This window comes from Muntiacus reevesi, chromosome 6 (genome assembly GCF_963930625.1).
Source record: "Muntiacus reevesi chromosome 6, mMunRee1.1, whole genome shotgun sequence".
Classification (NCBI taxonomy): domain Eukaryota; kingdom Metazoa; phylum Chordata; class Mammalia; order Artiodactyla; family Cervidae; genus Muntiacus; species Muntiacus reevesi.
Genome location: NC_089254.1, coordinates 15,203,253 through 15,224,312, shown reverse-complemented (window position 1 = coordinate 15,224,312; position 21,060 = coordinate 15,203,253). Strand labels below are relative to the sequence as shown.

Sequence of the window (21,060 nt, the reverse complement as noted above, 5' to 3'; positions counted from 1 at the left end):
GTGGTCTGGTATTCCCATCTCTTTAAGAATTTTCCACAGTTTGTTGTGATCCACATGGTCGAAGACTTAGCATAGTTAATAATGCAGAAATAGATGTTTTTTGGAATTCCCTTGGCTTTTTTTTTTTTCCTTTGGTTTTTTTATGATCCAGCAGATGTTGGCAATCTGATCTCTGGTCCCTTTGCCTTTTCTAAATCTCTCTTGTGCATCTGGAAGTTCTTGGTTCATGTGCTCTTGAAGCCTAGCTTGAAGGTTTTTGAGCATAGCCTTACTAGCATGTGAAAGTGAAAGTGAAGTCGCTCAGTCATGTCTGACTCTTTGCGACCCCATGAACTGTAGCCTACCAGGTTCCTCTGTACATGGGATTTTCCAGGCAAGAATACTAGAGTGGGTTGCCATTTCCTTCTCCAACTAGCATGTGAAATGAGTGCAAGTGTATGGTAGTTTGAACATTCTTTGGCATTGCCTTTCTCTGGGATTGGGATGAAAACTGTCCTTTTCCAGTCCTGTGGCCACTGCCGAGTTTTCCAAATTTGCTGGCATATTGAGTGCAGCACTTTCACAGCATCATCTTTTAGGATTTGAAATAGCTCAACTGGAATTCCATCACCTCCACTAGCTTTGTTCATAGTAATGCTTTCTAAGACCTGCTTGACTTCACACTCTAGGATGTCTGGCATGAGGAAATGAGAGAAGAGGTGAGTTAGGCTGATTTGAAGGAAAATGTTTCAGAAGAGAGGAATACATACATTCAGTCATGTTTTTGAGATGATGGCTAAAAGGCAGTAAGAGTTCCAAGCCCAATAGTTGGGACCAGCAATGATTTCAAGTCAGATGCTGGGACAATTTATAATAGTAATCTCTAGGCAATCTTGAAGGAATCTAGTAGTGTCAAAGAAGATAAATCCAGTGCTTAGCTATGAACATTTTATAAGATTATTCTATGATTCATGTGATAGAATTAATAGCAGTTCCCTAAGCCAAAATTTAGTCTAGAATATGTGCCTTTCTAGCAAATAGAGTGTTTAGTAGTTGTTATAGTGATTCTAAACTAGCGTGGTCAGTATAAAAAGTGACTGCTATAATCTGTGAGCCATTTGCTTTATAGCCAGATGAAGTCACAAACATAAAATAAAGCTACGGATTATTTCTTGTATCTCCTTCACATTAATATCTCACATATATTTTAACAACTTGAAAAAAATATAAAAAATATAGGGTTTAGAAAGAATTGCATAGAATCTCTCTCCCAACTGCTTCTACAGCTTTAGTAACCCTAAGAAGAAGTCCTGACTAAATAGTGAACTTATTTTCAGATAAGAAATTTAAAAGAAACAATAGCTACTTTTCCAAGTCATCCTGTTTCCACCTCTACCCGCCCCATTATAAAAAGCATCTATTCTCTGAACACTTTATTATTCAAAGTCAACAGACAACTGAACTATGAACCCAGGAGCATTAGTGAGTTCTTCATACAAACCACCCACTTCAGACACCCAGGTCACAATGGGCACCCATCCCTTCAGGCCATCAGTCAGCATAATACTGCTAAGGTGCATTTTTAATTGATAATGCTTTAGAGAATAACAAAACAACAAATAAATGATTGTTACTTTTTTTGATGTTTTCCTATGTGTTAAACATTAAAGGGTTTATTTTTATTTGAAGGATAATAAGGATATTTATTTTATTTGAAGGATAATTGTATTTGAAGGCTTTACACTGTTATGCTGGTTTCTGCCATACAATGCCCTGGATGAGTCATAACTACATATACACACACACGTATATATCCCCTCCCTCTTGGGCTCCCCCCATCCTGCACCTCTAGGTTGTCACAGTGTACCAGGCTGGCCGCTTGTGTTACATAGCAGCCTCCTCCTAGCCAGTTATTTTGCACATGGTAATGTATATATGTCAATGCTCAATCTGTCCCACTCTCCTCCCGCTGTATCTACAAGTTCATTCTCTACATCTGTGTTTCCATTCATTCCCTGAAAATAGATTCATCAGTCCACTTTTCTAGATTCCATATATATGCTTTACTATATGATATCTGTTTTTCTCTTTCGACTTACTTCACTGTATAACAGGCTCTAGGCTCATCCACCTCAGTAGAGCTGACTCAAATGTGTTCCTTTTAATGGCTAGTATTCTACTGTATATACATATCACAACTTCTTTATCCATTCATCTGTTGATGGACATCTAGGTTGCCCTCATGTCCTGCCTATTGTAAATATAAGCAAAGGGTTTTAAAGAAATAAGACAAATAACAAATGTAAACTCTGTGAATAGGGACTGTGCCTTATGCTATCTTACAGGGAATAGATATGCATGAATGAGTTCATTTACTCTCCACCATCTTATGGGGAAAGAAGGGCAGGTACCTTCCTCCTAATCGTTACAGGAGGATGCTGATAAACAGATGCTAAGTGACTTGCTGAGAGTGGTGGACAGCATCAGCTCTAGGGAGGTGTACCAGGGAGGTAGGGTCCAGTGTGGCCCTTCTCCTGTGTGAACATTAGGCATCTTGTCTTTATGCTTAGCAAGAACCATGATTAAGCTCAGAAGAGGTAGACTCAATCCTGGCCGACTCTCCTGAGTCAACCACTGAGTGACGAGGAATCTCTTAGGTCACTTTGATCTGAATCAGTCCATTCTCATGCTACCGTCTATTTTTTCTATCAGAAAAAATTGCTTTACTCAATATTATTTACAGATACTATTGCCAGTAGTTGCCATGTATTTGCCATTCACTACTGACTAGGCTCTCTGCTAAGCAGTTGACATATAATAGCTCCTTTCATTCTTATCTCCACACTATCTCAAACATCAGGCCCATTTCAAAGATAAGAAAATGGAGGTTCTATGAGGTCATGTAACTTGTCCAACATCAAGGAATTAAAGCTAGAGCTACTAAATTTCACGGTTCGTAAACTTGTCTTCCTCACTATATTTACTTGCTATTCTATGATGTGAGTAATCAGCTGATGATGCAAACACGTTTTAATCCTGTGAGTGTATTTCTAGACACTTTTATTTCTTAAAGAAAACAGATGCCTCTTTGAATAATGGAGACTGAAGAAAAGGGAGGAAATTCATTCACTTGTTGGGAGGCATGTTCCATGGAAAGTAATGTGATAAAAAAAAAAAGGGAGAAAGATTAAAATGTATCACATTCATGAATAGAGAGACATGAAAGTGAATTAACTGGGATGACTACTGACTGAACCAATAAAGGGATGCATCTAATGAAAACACCCAGCAGGACTCCGAAAATTCACTCACAATTCTCATTCTAGAGATCTTATGTTCTCTCATTTTAGGTCAATAATGATATTTCTCACCTTTTCAGAAAAAAACTGCTTGCTCCACCTAGTTCCTTAGGCTACAGCAATGTTTCTCAGCCTTTTTTTTTTTTTTTCCATTATTGCTCCCTCAAAGAGAAGAAAATAATTTAAATACTCCTTTATAGAGAAATTAAATACTGGGATAAGATCTGTTATGTAGGGCTGAGTTTTAATATCTAAGACATTTTTGCCCTGTTGAAAATGTTTGGGTTGTAAAGCTACTTGAACCTTTCTCCATCATAAATACGTGCTATGACTTCTAACCTGCCAGGGATTATGTCTCAGTAACAAGCGCTCAGAAAATGCATGTGGATGGTTGGCAAAGCATCTCCTGGGTGTCTCACTAACTCAGTGTATACACGTTAGTCCGCTTGATCTATAGCTCCTGTTAACTATAAGGCCATGTGTTCAATGGCACAGGCTGCTCAGATGCTGGCCAAGAGGAATGCAAATTCAGGTGTCTGGATTCAAATCTCAGCAACGAGACTTCATATTTTTTTAAAAAATATATTTATTTATTTGGCTGTGCTGGGCCTTAGTTGTGGCATGTGGGATCTAGTTCCCTGATCAAGGAGCAAACTCAGGACTCCTACATTAGAAAGGCGGAGTCTTAGCCACCGGACCACCAGGGATGTCCCAGCAATGAGATTCTGGCCAATCACCTTACCCAGTGGTCCTCAATTAGGGACAATGTCTGGAGACATTTTTGATGATCACAACTGAGGTGGGGGAGCAGTGTGGAAGACTACTGTTATCTGATGGGTAGGGGCAAGGGATGGGGCTAAACTTCCCATAAAGTACATACCAGCCCCTCACAACGAAGAATTACCCAGTCCAAAATGTCAGCTGTCAGGTTTGCTTCCAGCAGAGGAAACTCTGCTTTAACCTCTCTGGTGCTCATTTCTGTCATTGTGCCAGATGGTGTTCACTCCTCAACAGACATTTCAGTCCATCTCCTTGTTGCCTCATGGAAGAGGCTTGCGGGCTCTGTTGTGTCTTACGCTTTGTGATCCCCAAGTACTAAATAGCCCTCGGGGCTCCTCTGTTCATGGGATTGCCCAAGGTAAGAATACTGCGCTGGGTTGCCATTTCCTCCTCCAGGGGATCTTTCTGATCCAGGGATCGAACCCACAACTCCTGCATTGGCAGGCCAATTCTTTACCACTGAGCCACCTGGGAAGCCCAGCAGAAGAGGGTGGAAATGCTAATCACTTATGTTGCCAGGCTTCCTCGCCTTGCATCTAAGGACAGCCTGGAGGCACAGTTCTGCCCAGTCAGATACAAGTGGAAACGTATTAGAGGCATAAGAAAAGCTTTTGTTTTTTCCCTGATACAACAAAAAGATTAGACAGGTATCATCCCCTTCTTATCCACTTCCTACCTCAAACATGGAAGCAATATATAGAGTTGTAGCCATTTTCTTGCTATCATCAGGAAAAGGCAAGAGACTCAAAGAAAGGATAACCTCGATATCATTGAGGCTGTGAACCAACGCTGTATCACCTCCTGTACTTCTTGTTTTGTCAGAATATATAACTCATATTTGTTTAAACATTCCTGTTATATTCAAATTTAAAATTGGGCTAATAATAGGATTTTTTCCACTAATTTTTATTGAGGGGCTTTCCTCATGGCTCAGACAGTAAAGAACTTGCCTGCAATACAGGAGACCTGGGTCTGATCCCTGGGTTGGGAAGATCCCCTGGAGAAGGGAATGGCACCTCACTCCAGTATTCTTGCCTGGAGAATCCCATGGACAGAGGAGCCTGGTGGGCTACAGTCCATGGGGTCACAAAGAGTCAGACATGACTGAGCAACAAACTTTAATAACAGGGTTTTTTCCCACTAACTTTTATTGAGGTAAAATATAAAATATGTTGTTTAACCATTTTAAGGGTACAATGGAGTGGCAGCAGTTACATTCACGATGTTGTGCAATTGTCACTGCATCTACTTACAGTTTTTATCAACACCCCAGACAGAAACTCTGCTCACTAAGCAAGAGCTGCCAGCCACCTTCTCCCCAGCCTCAAATCACTGCTAACCTCTAAGCCACTTACTGTTTTTATGAATGAATCTATTCTAGAGAGTTCATGTAAGTGTAATAGTACAGTACCGTCCCACAAGGCTCATTTCACCTCATATAAGGTTTCCAAGGTTCATTCATATTCATATATCAAGGTTCATTCATAGCATATGTCAGCACTTCATTCCTTTTCAGGGCTGAATGACATTCCAATGTTTTCATCATTTTGTTCATCCATTCATCTGTTGGTAGGAGCCTGAGTTGTTTCCATCTTTTGGCAATGATAAGGTTTTAAAAGATCCAATAAAATAATATATCTAAAGCACTTAGAGCAGTGCTTAATACCTAAGAACTTAGCAAATGTAAGCTAAAATTATATCTGCTATCACCATATACCATCAGGTTACATCCACTCTGTCAACTGTCTTTTTTCCCAAGGGGGAATGGACAAGTATGTATGTGCACTGGCATAAAACGATGATCAGAACCTACTGCACAATTCAAAGCAAATGATACTCTCATGGATCTGAGCCATGTGCAGGTGTGATGGACAACAACCCACTTTCATCGATCCATTCATCCTTCCATTGTTGTTATTCAGTCAATCAGTCGTGTCCAGCTCTTTGCAACCCCAGAGACTGCAGCACACCAGGCTGTCCTTCACCATCTCCTGGAGCTTGCTCAAACTCATGTGCATTGAGTCAGTGATGCCATTCAACCATTTCATCCTCTGTTCTCCCCTTTTCCTCTTTCCCAGTTTCAGGGTCTTTTCTAATGAGTCATCTCTTTGCATCACGTGGCTAAAGTATTGGAGCTTCAGCATCAATCCTTCCAATGAATATTCAGTATTGATTTCCTTTAGGATGGACTGGTTGGATCTCCTTGCAGTCCAAGGGACTCTCAAGAGTCTTCTCCAACACCACAATTCAAGAGCATTGGTTCTTTGGTGTTCAGCTTTACTTATAGTCCATCCAGTAGTAACTGGAAAAAACACAGATTTGACTATACAGACCTTTTTGGCAAAGTGATGTCTCTGTTTTTTAACATGCTGGCTAGGTTTGTCATAGCCTTTCTTCCAAGGAGCACGCCTCTTTTAATTTCATGGCTGCAGTCATGCAGAATTTACTGAGCATCTCTTACGGGAGAAATTCTATGCTTCAAACCTAAGCTGAAGTGATGCATAATTGATTTATTTAAAAAGACAAGGAAGAGAGGTGCTTAATAAACATTTCTGGTAATGATAGAATAGTTCTACACTCAATCATGAGCTTCAAAAATATCTGTAGGACTTGAATGTGTTATAAGTTATCAATGAAATAGATACCTGCCTTATGAAGCCCTCATCCTGCTAAATACATTTTTTAATGGATTTTATAAATATTGTTGACTTTCATCCTTTGCAGCTAATGTCTCATTTGAGAAGGTACAAAACAAAAACTCCATATAGTTACTGTCACGGGTGGTACCAGGGAGAGTGCCATTTCTTAAGTGAGAAAAACAAATTTCTATCTCCAAGTAACAGGGATAGGTAGGGAGTAGAGATGTGTGCAGAGCAGGCCAATGTTTTAGCTGGTGGGAGATATAGTTTGGGAAGAGGATCTGGGGTAGGGAGGGGGCTTATGAAACAAGAGCAGATGAAAACAAGGAGGAGGGAAAAGTGCGGAGAGAGAAATGACAATAAATCTGATAACAGTGGTGATAGCAGATCTTCCTTGGGCACAGAAGACCTTTCGGATGAGTGTGGATGGTTGCCATTTAAGATGAACTACTGGAATGTTTGGAAGTGAGGCATTCAAGGAGCTCCTGCCATGTGTAATGTGTGCTATAAAGTAATTATTGACCCTGGTGTAACTTACAATGTATTTAAGAGACTTAAGATTCACCCACAGAATATCATCAGAAAGCAAGTGGAAGAAATAGAAGATCAGAATGCCACTGAGGTTCTGAGATTGACGTGAACTCCATGCATAGAGAACTTTCATGAGGGGGCTAGAAGTTGAGCTGCACCGAGTAGTTTTTTTTTTTAATTTTTAATTTTATATTGGCATATAGCCAATGAACAATGTTGTGATAGCTTCAGGTGAATGGCAAAGGGAATCGGCCATACATATACATGGGTGCATTCTCCCCTCCCATTCACATAATACTGAGCAGGGTTCCCTGTGCTATACAATAGGTCCTTATTGGTTATCCATTTTAGAGATAGCAGGACATCCCACACTCCCTAACTATCTCTTCCTCTCATCTTCCCCAGCTGAGAACCATGAGTTTGCTCTCTAAGTCTGTGAGTCTGTTTCTGTTTTGTAAATAAGTTCATTTGTATCATTTCTTTTTAGATTCTGAATATAAGGGATGTCATGTGATACTTCTCCTCTGTCTAGCCTTACTTCACTCACTATGATACCCTCTAGGTCCATCCATATTGCTGCAAATGGCATTATTAGTGGGTGGCATGCTCACAGGCAGAAGAGAAGATGGAATAGCATCGATAGGGGGCCGACAGGGCATTGGAAAGGAGGTGGGGGCTGAATAAGCAGCGAAGAGGGAGGTCGGCCTGGTCGGACCCCCACGGGAAATAAGGCTCATTGGGAGAGTGGTGCCCAGGAAGAGAGAGGCAGTAAGAAAGTGGTTATTATTAGGTCCCTCACAAGAGAACCGGGGGCCTCCCGGTGGTTCAGACAGTAAAGAATCTGCCTGCAATGCCGAAGATACAGGAGACGTGGGTTAGATCCCGAAGTTGGGAAGACCCCCTGGAGGAGGGCATGGCAACCCACTCCAGTACTCTTGCCTGGAGAATCCCGTGGACAGGAGGGCCTGGTGGGCTACAGTCCAGGGGGTCGCAAAGAGTCCCAACTAGCAAGTAAAGAGCATGAGAGAACACAGCTTCATTCCTCCGTGCTGGACACCCTCACTCTGCTCCACCACTGCCTCCCCTGCCTACTTCTCTCCTGTCTTGTGTTTCATCTTACACACTCTAGGCAAGGGGGAAAATATTAAAATTAAAAAAAAAAAATAGCTCCCACCAAATTTTCCTGGTTCTTCTGGTTAACTCCCACACACCCTCCCAGTCACATCTTTGCAGGATTTTCATTTAAATTGGCTTGCTTACCCGGCATTTGCTGATGACCTAATCTGTCACTGGCTCTCAAGGAGATACTGCAATTGCTGTCAGCTATGTTACATTCTGGAATGAAAAGTGGTGGCCTTCCAGCCTCTTCTGTCTTATGTTCTGTCAAGCGCTGGGGAGATTTCTTGCACTTGGTACCGAACAAGTGTGACAAAGCAGGCCCGGGCTGAGGGATCTGGCATCAGATCCACAGCAAAGGCAGCGGGCCCAGTAGTCTCCGACCTGTAGGGTAGAGATGGTGTGCCCTGGGAAATGAGGCTCTCATCACAATCTACCTGAAAAAAGAAACAGTGCCTCCAGTGTATCTCCATGAACACTCGAAAACCCAAATGAAAATAACCTACACCCAGGAGACTAGTGCTTTGCTTAATCAGGGTTTTATTCCTACAATCACTCTCTAATAGGTGTACATTGCTAAGCATTGAAGCTTAAAGTCAAGTAAAATTACTAGCGTGGTAAATCTAAGATGAGCACAGAGTTTCAGGAGATAGTCTTTCAATTAGAGGGAAAAAAGAAACTGTTGACCCTTGATACTCATTTAACACAATGTTTTAGTCAAGGATAGGAAGGTAATAAAGATTAAGGACTTTGTTTCAAATTTAGTTTGGGAGAGTATTTTTGCCCAAAAGCTTGTCTAATGGAAGATTTTATTACTTTTTGATGTTATAAAGTATTTGCAAGTTGTTATTTAGACAATAGAAACATAGAATTGTGTTAACCAACATAACAGGGATTTTTACCTTTAGCTTTTTATAAACTAAATGTAAGTTTTAAGAGATTGGCTACTATTATTTTCTCCATCTGTTGAAAATGATGTATGTCTTCATCCTTGCATCTAGGGAGAAGGGAGTAGCCATAAAAATGAGGAAGTTTAGAGACTGTAATAATTAATGTGGTGACTAAGCTGGTTAGAAATGTAATTGATTAATAATGTACAGTCATTATAATCCATTATGGAAATTAAGGTGAATTTATGCAGTAAACTGGCTACCAAGTGAATGGACCAGTTAAAGAATATTTTAGAATCATGCTTTGGTTACATGAAAAATCAACATGATGGTCTTTCCTCAGATAATTATTTGTTTCTCCTCAAAAGTAAAATGAGCTTGTCCTTCAAGAATGTGGAAGGGTTAATATTTCCAAAGTCTTCAGTGAGGTTAGGTTACATAAAAACAAAATGCCACAACCCATTAAAAAAGCAGGCATTCAATTTTTATGGTGTATGTTTAAATCTACACAGATCTATGATTTAAGAAGAGCCATGTAATTTAATTAGCAGTAATCAATGTTGATTTAATAGAAGACAGAAGAAAGTTCCAGCTCTGTGTACATTAAGGGAAACTGAAATATGAAACCCAAGTTATGACAGATGGATTCACAGTCACTTAAACTCGCCAAATTTAATCTAAAGACTTAATCAACCCTGTCTGAAAGGTGATAATAAACACAAAAAATTCTTTTGGTATTTATTACCTTTTGTATCCAATACTAAGAAGTATTGGTACTACTGATACAGCTAACCAAACCAAAGGTAGATTTCTACTTTCAAAAAATTTAAGAGCTAAATTATGTAGGATACAAGATAAGTTTAGGACCATTAAGAAATTTAGCTGATTCGAGTACAAACATCTAAAAGGATGCTTAAAGTCTTCCAAGAGACACTCAAAGGCAAATTCTACTGTAGATGAAAAATAACGTCATACATTTCCTTGGATCAGTGGTGATTCCATCATGTGTCCACTCAACCAACTTGTATTGAGCACACACACTATGTCAGCATCATGCTAACCCTGGTAGTATGGACATGTTAGGGTCCACCCACAGAGCCACGCAGTAGACAAGTGAAGAAGCAATTGTAATACTGTGGGTCAAGAGCCTTGAAAGAAGAGGACACAGTGTATAGCATCCATGGCAGGACCTGTCAGGAAACCCAGTCCAGTTTAGGAAGAATAAGGAAAGGCTCCCAGAGGAGGTGCTACCTGATTGAGACCTTGTAAAAACATTTATCACACGTTGGGTCACTTGAGATCATGGAATGAATACTTTCTGTAGGGTGCATAATACTTTAAAAAATGCCTTCTTGTCCTCCATTACAGTGTGCTTTGCAAGGACAGGTTCTTTTTTTAACCCATCTTGTGAGCCCTCTTGTGCTTTTTTCTGGTGTTTTATGAAGCTGACTACTAGTGACTAATGAAAACAGTATGAATGCATTGTTGCTGCATAAGTGTGATGTGATGTGGTTTGGCACTTAACAGATACTCTTGTGAATGTTCACAAAAAGCCTCCTCTGTGACAAAGTGCTTTTAGTGAGTCTCACCAGTGGTTTTGCATCGGCAGAGCATTGAGGGCTGGGCTGACTTTTGAGAGGATTGAAATTGCTTCATCTTGTGATCCTAAATTTTGTATTCTCTATATTCCATAAAGCATCCCCTAAGAAATGTTTTTGACTGGAAAACAAACAACAACAAAACAAGAAGGAGAAGAAGGAAGGTCAGGGTGGTACAAGCAAAAAGAAGGAAATGCAAGGATGGTGAGAGAAGGTAGGGCATGCTTGGGGACAGGGCATCGCTTACCAGGGCAAGAACGCAGAGGACCCGAGTGAGAAGAGTATTAGGTGAGGCTGGAAAGGCAGGGTTGGTTTCAGGAACGTGGAATTAATCAACAGTGATAATCGCCTCTAGGGAATGGAGATAAGGCCTTTGGCAGGTTGGAGGTGGCTCTTGTGTGAATCAGCTCTGTGGAGGTGCTAAACAGGGGTGGGAAATCCGATTAATCAGGTCAATGAAAGACTAGAAAGGAAGTGGAGGCACAAACTACTTTCTCGAGAAGCTGGACATTAAAGAGAAGGAAAGGGAGTTTATAGCTGGAGGTGAGGACAGAGATCTGAACATGTTTCTATGAAGAGGAAAGAGTTGGCTGAGTAGAAAATGTGAGAAAGATACTGACAAGTACCAAATTCCTTTGAAAATCGTTTTCCCCTAAAACGTGGTCATTTAAAATATCCAAGTGTGCTCCAAGGAAAACATATTGAAGAACAGGTCAGACAGGATTAATAAACTCTGTGACATGAACACACACAAACATAACCAAAAACACATAAGGGGAAGTAGGCTGCCAGACAGAACCTCCAATGTGAATCCACAGCACCAAAATACACTGTGTTGCCTAGAATCAGTCCTCAGTCATTGAGAGGACATACACAGTTATTATGGGCAGAGGAAAACACAAGCTGGAAAACATGGAGAACGCCCAAAACAGACAAAAGGCACAATTTGTAGAGGCTTGGTAAAGTAAGCATTACTTTCAGCTGTGTAAACACAGCATGATAATTTGGGGAACTTACTGGGGCCTGAAAAATGACAAAAGTTTTGCAATTCTATTCCTTTGCTTTTGGGAAGTCTCCCATACAGATAATGAGGTGATTTATTATACTGCTTGACTCAACCATTCAACAAATCCTGCTCGAGGATGTATTTATGTGTTAAGCATAGATGGACAGAACATCAACAAGAGAGCATAGGTTCTTAAGGAAAATGGGGTGGTGGCTGTGCTTGGAAAAAGCATAGTCAACTGACCGGCTGTTTTTTTTTGTTTGTTTTTTGTTTTTTGTTTTTTTTATTTTTCATTGGGTTTTGTCATACATTGATGTGAATCAGCCATAGAATAGAAAATACACAATAAAACCTGTTAAAAATTTTCGTGGCTGGTGAAATACTTAGAAGACAGTATGGACAACACTGGGGCACACTGGCTTTAAAAGATGAAGAACCCCTGGCCTGAAGATACAAGCATTTCTCTTTAGAAACGACTCAGTAGATGAAATCTGAAGATTCATCCCTCCTCCATTAAATTCAATGTCTAAATACAAGCTCCGAAGCAGGCAAACCAAGGGGAAAGTGTATGTTTAATTATGGAAATGCAGATATAAATGGTATTGACTATTAGCTCTTCATAGTTCTTACCAGTTTAGTTCCCTTCTCTTAATCATCCATTTCTGCCACTGCCCATATCTTTAGGGTTAGGAACCTCAAATACCTAAGAAAGAAACTTCTAGATTTGCCTCAGAAACAGGAGCAAGGGGAAGAGAGCTTAGTTTTACAGCTTTAAGTGTGTTACATGATGGGTATAGCTCATGCACTGTGAAATTAAACCTAGATAGTCTGTCCCAGTCTCAAAAACACACTGATGAGTACAAATTCTCATGAAGATCCAGAAGAAGGATGGCAGGGGAAATAGAGAGAAAATAAGTATTTAGGTTCTGTGTTTGCCCGTTGGCTTTTCTGCATCCATTTCTGTCTTTTTTGCTCCTGAGAAGACCTATCCAAAAGACTAAGCCAGCAATGCCACACACAGCCTGTGCATGGATGGCCTAACCTGTAGGTGTAAGAACTCGGCTTTGTTTTGCCTTTGTTCTTGAACAAAAGCTTCTTCTTTGTTAGTTTCCCAACTGTTTCTTGCCATAATGCAGAAATACATTAAGTTTGAAACAACAGCAAAAAAAATCATGTGTCTTTTGGAAAGCAAAATGAAAGCGCACACATGCAGAAACATACACATGCACAATGACGCTGCCATTACTGCTCCTTCTTCCACGTGTCTGAGTTATAGCCAACACCTGTGGCCACACAACGGCAGGCTTGGCAGCTGCAGAACCCAGATGTCAGACACTGGATTGTACGTCCCTGGCAGCAGTCCTAAGTGGGAGGCCGTCTCCTTAACTGACCTCTGAAGTGGTCTATTGTCTGTCTCCCTCTCTGGCCTGGGTCGTAACTAACAAGCTGTCTGTGGGCCTGGGTCAGAGTTAACGTACTGATGGGTTGTTCTGGATGCAATTATCCTTGGCTTTACCTTTGATTATAAGGAATTTACTTCCTTTGTGGGGGTGAAAATTGGGACTGAGCAAATTCTTGACAAGGAACTATATTGAGCTTCCTTCCAAGGACAAATAAGACGCTTTTTGCTTTGATTGATATTTTTCCTCGCAGAAATTGGATGAGATTAACCTTGTTTTAGCACAGTGTTTTGATTAAGCAGAAGTAAAAATACGAGTTTCTTGGGCATCTCCTCCCTCTGATAAAAGACTGAGTTTCCTTATACTGTTTCTTAAAATTACTTCCCAAAGGTTGAAAATGAACCATTTCTTTCTTTAGAAACTTAAGGAGCTACAACTTTGCCTTTGCTGTGACTCAAACAAACAAAACGTATCTACTATAGAGAAGAGATCATGAATTCTCCTGGTTCTATAAAGAGGAAAATGGTTACACTATAACCTTGCCTCCACATCACTTGCTGAAGAAGGTCATTATGTGTAAGATGCAATCGTCATGGGAATGAGGTGGGGAAAAGCCAAGTATCTTAGAGGGCTCCACTCACAAGCCAACACTTAGAGCCTTCAGGGAATGCCGAGGGTGAACACGGAGTCATGGCAAGTTAAGGAGAAACACATCTGATATTTACAGGAAGATGAAGTCTGGGGACATTATAGAATATATTATCTTACCCAATGTCAAATAGTATTCATCGGCACCATGAAAAAAAAAAATGTTCCAACTTATCTTTATTAACTTTTATAAAAATGTAAACATGTCTCTTGGTCACCACTGATTTGTATTTGGGGGGAAAAGGGATTGAATACTCATGAGTTCCAACATAAAAAACAAAGTGATGGAGAAAGAAATAGGAGAGAAGAGACATTTCTCTCATAAGGGAGAATTCCAAATAAGCTATGTGGTTACTCACCCCACAAGGAGATGAAGCTTACTTCCCCATCCTGTGAGTGTGGGCTGTGCTTTGTGATTTAACTCCAAAGAGCAGAGTGTGAAAAGTATAGGGAGAGAGTTAGTTTACAGTGGTGAAAACTGGCAGACACAACCTTGGCCAGATGATAATGGTTAACATCAGATTGTCATGTGGATAGTATGTATCCTTGATATGACATGATCTCATCAAAGGGCATGCCACCTTTGCAGTCTGCCTCCCAAAGCCCATAACCGTAGTCTCACCATTTGAAAATATTAGATTAAATCCCAATTGAGGCACATTCTACAAGACACCTGACCAGTACTCCACAAACTGTCATGGTCACTGTAAACAAGAAATGTCTGAGAAGCTGTCACAGCCTAAAGGAGGCTCAAGGAGACATGATAACTGAATGTAATAGGTTACACGGGATAGAATGCTGGAAGGGCAAAAAAACATAGAAGAAAACAAGTCTGAGTAGAGTGTGGACTTTAGTTAATAGTAATATCTCTTAATTTAGTTATAGCAAATGTATCATAGTAATGTAAGATGTTCAAAAGAGTGAAACCTGGGTAACAGGGATATAAGAGTTCTGCACTATTTGTGTAGCTTTTTAATGAATCTGTAAATAAAACATTTCTTTAAAAATGATGATTAACATATGACTACATTGACTGTAGCAGAGTTCCAATGCACCAATCATTACATCTTTCTTTTTCTCTTTTTCACCCCACCTATCCACTGAACTATATTGCATGAAGAGTCATTTTCCTGACACATAAGGATTTTCTGTGTTTCAGACCAATGTATAAATGGTGTCAAACCTATTCTGAGCTTTAGGTTTTCCAATAATATTTAGGTCATGCCCTTAGTAACATGACACAAATGCTCAAAAGATAATATCCACAAACCCATATTTCTCAGCAACTTTAAAAGGTGTAACGTCATTCAACCATGTATCCAATACACTGCATGTGAATGTTATTAATGACATTATTAAGACAATGTATTAACCTCTGAAGGTAACATATTGTTAGATTATGGTGTTCATTTGTCAGTTGTTATCATGAGAGGTAAGAGGGTAGGCTCCTTATGCCAGTTTTAAAACATGGATGAGATTATTTCTTTGCTACTCCATTCTGTACTTTAGAATGAAAATAAATCAGGTCTCTAGGAGTTTTAGAAGGCATTTCTTTCATTCTGTTTTCTATCTATTCTTTTCTCCTGACTTTGCAAGGCTAAAATTGCATCAGCAGAATAGTTACTATTATAAGATGTTATAAGGGAGTGTTTTTTGTTTTTGTTGGATGGTTATTTTTTTTAGCAATGTAGTATTTTTAAATTTTCATTTCATATTGGAGAACACTTGATTAACAATGTTGTGTTAATTTCAGGTATATAGCAAAGTGATTCAGTTATACGTGTATCACTTCATTTTCAAATTCTTTTCCCATTTAGATTACAGAACATTGAGTCGAGTTCCCTGTGCTATACAGTAGGTCCTTATTATCTGTTTTATACATATAGTAGTGTGTGCATGTTGATCCCAGTCTCCCACTTATCCCTCTCCCTTTCCCTCCTGGTAACTGTAAATTTGTTGTCTGTAACTCTATGTCTGTTTTGTAGGTAAGTTAATATGTACCATTTTCCTTTAGATTCTACATATAAGTGATATCATATATTTGTCTTTCTCTGTCTTCACTTAATATGATAATCTCTAGGTCCATTGAGAGTACTGCAAATGGCAGTATTATTATTTCATTATATTCATTATTATTTCATTCTTTTTGAAATAGCTGAGTAATATACCATTACACACCCACACACTCAGGCCCACACACACACAACTTCCTTATCTATTCCCCTGTTGATGGACATTTAGCTTGCTCCCATGTTTTGGCTATGGTAAATAGCGCTGCTATGAACACTGGGGTACATGTATCTTTTTGAATTAGTTTTCCATTTATGTTTTCAATTTATCATTTTACTTTGATAAAGAGAAAAAAAGTAGTATCAATGAATGTTTACTTATTTGTGTTTCTAGAAATGGTAACAAAAAATGCTCTCATTAACATTTAATGGTACAATTTTAAAAGTTCAATCAGAATTTAATTAACCACATTAATAAATTGGTTAGAATCACTTCTCTAAAGAATGCAAATGTCAGTAAAGAAGCTGAAAAAGAAATATGCAACTTCCTGAATATATTTTAGGGTTAAAAATTCAGTAAAATTGCTTGTACATTCGATATCAACAGTATTTTATGATTACTTATATTGAAAGGGACCGTGATGCTTGATAAGGATATGAAAAAATGTTCCCTGTGGAATTCTTAACTAGGGAATTACAGAAGAGTCAACCAACCTATTTTAGCAATGTTTTCTTTAGTGAGGTATTTAATAGAAAAAAAAAATAATGAGGTGGGAAGGCTCTACAATAAATGTAGGTAGTTATTTTTATATTACACTTTAAGCAGTTCAGTTAGTATGTATTTTGCATTTTATCAGACTGCTGTTTGTGTGTGGTTAGTAATAAGAAGAGTTATAAGGGCTCTGTTTCCAGAACACCTATGTTGTGTTCAGGCTTTATGTTATTAGGCATTTGACATACACCATCTAAAACCCTAACACAACCCTGTAAACATCACACAATTATTATTTAACAGGAGAAGGGACTAAGGACTCTAGAAATCAGGGGACTAACTCCAAACCTCACAGCTTGTTTAAGTGTAAGTCATGACAACCTCTGGCTGCCTCAAATATACCAGAGCACACAAACTTTGTTATAATTCATATCAAAATTATTAACACTATTCAAATAAATATTTATCACTAATGAGGTGACTTAAATCACTTCACCTTTCTAGGCTTCAAGTTTCTCTTGGGTAAAATGAAGTTGGATAGTTGATTTCTAATGTTTTTCCAGTTTTAGAAGAGTAACAATTGATTTATACATAGAGTAAGAAAATTAAAATGGCCATTTTTACAATGTTTTGTTAAAAACAGGACAGTAACACTGGCCTTTACTGAATTTTGTAATGATGGAGATCTAACCTTGAGACGTTCATGTGATTTCTCCCAGATCTCTGTAGTCTTAAGGATCTAGGATTAGTCATTTTACCTATATATCAGAGGAAATTTCATTTTTCTCTGCACTACAAAAACTATGCACTTAAATCTTGGCCCCTCAAAGAATCAGTAACTTGCACTGAGATATGAATAATACAAAGAAAACCATTATTTCTGGATCTGAAAATAGTAAAAAAATATCAGTTTTTTAAAATTCATGTTTATTTATCTTTTATAGACAAAATACTTATAAGCATAATTAAACATGGTAGACATACATATAAATGAAATGTATAAGTACTTCAGACAAAATTTAACACATATTAGACAAACTGATGACATGCTTACATTTGGTGTTAAGGTTACATGAATATTGAAAAAAATGGTTTCACAAAAACTGCTAGAAAATGTTCACATTTGTCTTAGTAATAAATTAGATTTCCTAGACTGATGTTTTATGAAAACTATGTAAAGATCTGATTTAATCATTCACCTCCTATGGTACCATTATTTGTAAATAAGGCATATTTTTGTCAATATAAATGTACATTTAACTCAATCACGTTAACAGTTTATCGAGACCATGCCACATTTATTAAACATGCATGCCACGTTAGAACTTAATTCATGTACTTTTATGCACAGTGTTTAGTTTTGCTATGGCACTCTATCTTCATGAAAAATATATTTAAGATTTGGCACAGAATCAATAAATTGTATTGCCACTAATCAGAACAAATGTGATTTAAATTTTCCATGGCATAAAAAATACTCTGTTGCATCTCTTCCCTTTATAGTTTATGAACCAATGGCAGTTTTCTATTTCAGTCAGAAGAGACAATGGATATTCTCAACCTAAAAGCTCTATCTAGATGTTTTGCCTGCACTCTAGTTGGAAATGAATCAGCTCTAGTTTTTCTGGCAGTAAAACACTTCAATCTGTATTGTGGCCAATAAATGTCTAAATAAGGGCTTTATCAGCAATAATACATATCATCACAAGCTTCTTTTCTCTGGGAGGCAGAGAGGTTGGAAGGAAATGCGAGTCTCTTCATAAACCGGAAATATAGGAGGTGAGGAGAGAAAATGCCAACTGAGGCAGAAGCAGGGGATGTTCTTGTAAAGCTGGTGAGAGCAAACCATGAAGTAGCAAAAAGATAAAGACAGGAATCTGGGTCTCCATCAAGGTGGAGAAGACTGCCATGGGCTTAAGGAAAATCTGTCATCCAACAGAGACAGTATCCAGAGCATTCTTCATACAGCATTCTTGTCTCAGCAAACTACTATCGCTTTCTCGGGAAAGCTGTAAATTTCCACATCAATGTCTAAATTAAGACTGAAGAAATGAAGCTAACTAGCAACTTTTTTTTGGGGGGGTTTGTATTCATTCATAAACACAGTGCAAGGAGAAAGGGGATAACATTAAGTTTTCCTCCAAACCAGAGAAGTCATACTCTAAGTAGAGATTTCAGAGTTGTGCTAAAAAAAAAAATGCCACAGTTCTTTTTCACAGCTTTTCTAAGATACATGTGAGGTGCTATATTTTGAGAGACTGGTTGACAAAATCTTTCAAAAAACCTTGATAAATTAATCTTTGTATTTATTACTAGAGGAAAAGGAAAGTAGATCTTAGGTTTAATTTTTATACAAATATGCTTTATTCTAAAAAAATAGAGCAATGAATATATTATTATCTGCTTCATGATCCTTGCTTTCTGAGGACCTTTAAGGGCCTTTACAACAAACGTCAGACAAGTTAAATAAAATCGGCAAACTTTTGTTTCAGAGTGTGTTAAGGTGCACACAGACATAAAGCTTATGAACCATAGAGTACTGAGTTTTCAAGAGTGAAATCATACCAAAACCTTGATAAGTTCTCGCTGACGTCATAGGAGAGTAAGTGGTCGGGAAGGTCGCTGATGGTGCCCTGCACGGCCAGCACGTGTGGGGCCAAGGTGAACGGGACGTCGCTCAGGAGCTCGGCCGTGAGTGAGCTGTTCTCCAGGGTCTGGCCTGCCTTATTCTCCGTCTCAGGCCCTGCCGCAGTCACACTGGATGAGTTTTCTTTGCCAGTCTAAAAATACATATATATGTAAGTCATTTAGAGCTTATGGACTTTGAGGTTATATCGCATTAATATATCAAAATGTGGCATTAACATATCAAGGTGATTCAGAAATGTGGAGTATATAAATAGTCCCAGGTTGCCATTGTCTAGTTGCTCAGCTGTGTCTACCTCTTTGTGACCCTATGGACTATATATAGCATGTCAGGATCCTCTGTCCATGGGATTCTCCAGGCAAGAATACTGCAGTGGGTTGCCATTTCCTTCTTGGAGGATCTTCCCAACCCAGGGATCGAAGCCCCATCTCCTGTAGCTCTCCTACATCGACAGGCAGGGTCTTTACCGCTGAGTCACAAGGGAAGCCCATTCTCAGATTAGAACGCAGCTATTTCCTTATTTGAGAAACACATCCATCTATATATCTACTAGGTTTTAAAATGAATCCAAAGCCCTCTCCTTACTCAGATGAACCACCCACAGGCCCCTCTGATATAGACGGGCACTCTTGCCGTTTCCCTAGCCCAGATCATGTCCACAAAGTCTCTATCTCTCTGCTTTTCCAAGTCTGACGTCAGCTTCAGGCTCCACAGAATCCCCAGCTTCTTTCTGAAAGCTTCTCTCAACACAGCCAGAGTGCCCTTGCCCGCTTCAGCATGGTTACAGGGCAGCTTGCCCAGGGTATCATTTAGCGTTTCCTTTACGTGTCTTTGCCAGTTGTAGTTTCATGTACTTATGTCTTAACCCCAAAGAGAATCTAGGGTCCTTGGGGGGCACACAATCCACTGTACCTACCTCTGTATTCTCTGCCTTTCATACGTTCCTGCTTTACCCTCATATGTCCTTGGGAAGTGACTTCTAACATGCACCGTACTAGTGCCTCTGATGGAACTAAAATACTATGATATTATGTAAGTTATTCAAATAAGAAGAATTGATATATTTTGTTCGATTTATTTAAAATTGGTGTCTTTAGCTACAGAAGTTTACCAAAAGACATGCAGCACGAGTTCACAGTAGCACTCGATGCGAGCCCTGAGCTGGTATCCATTCATCAACAGTAGCATGGATAATAAACAGAGTATATTTACAGCAATGAGAATGAACAGCCTCCCACTACAAGCAGCTGACACCTGACCCAAACCAGGTCAGGCAAAACTTTACTCCCCATCTGCCAAGGTGTCGTGCAGAATCAAACTCCTGGGCCTTTAGGCCCACGGTGATCTGGCCACAGGCGTCTCCCCGACCCTAGCCTGGCTGCTCTGTCCTTGTTCCGACTCCTCTAGTCCCTCTAGTCTTGATGGCTCTTGCACAGGCTGCCCGTTTCTGCCTCAGGCTGGACCCTCCGGACGCTGCTCCCGGACACACGTGGGGCTCCTTCCCCGCAGTCCTTCCCGGTGTTGGCCCAAACGTCACCTTCCCGGCGAGGCCGCTCCTGGCTGTCCCGTCAGACTGGCCCTGAGCCCTCACCCCAGCGCCCCCGCGTCCTCCGCCTGCCTCTCCTGCTTCTGCCCTCTCTGGGTGCCCCGTGATATCTTCTGTACTTTATTCTGATTATCATCCCTCAGAGGCGTAAGCAGTTTTTGTCTTTAATGTTTTCCGCTGTATCCCAAATGCCAGATTCAGTGCTCAATAAATATGTGGTGAATAAAAGAGAGTCGATAAGACTTTTGCCTGAGGAGGCC

At 39.5% G+C, this 21,060-nt stretch overlaps 1 protein-coding gene across 3 annotated transcripts in view; it reads right to left on the bottom strand.

Moving 5' to 3' along the window:
- Positions 1 to 21,060, bottom strand: part of UMAD1 (UBAP1-MVB12-associated (UMA) domain containing 1) — a 339,161-nt gene that overhangs the window by 65,169 nt on the left and 252,932 nt on the right. For 2 of the 3 annotated variants that reach the window (XM_065939072.1, XM_065939073.1), the window contains exon 4: positions 19,173 to 19,387. In XM_065939072.1, coding sequence (XP_065795144.1) covers positions 19,173 to 19,387 — 215 coding nt within the window. Of the gene's footprint in view, positions 1 to 17,513; positions 19,388 to 21,060 lie in introns of those variants that run through there. The other variant, XM_065939074.1, reaches the window with a different exon arrangement.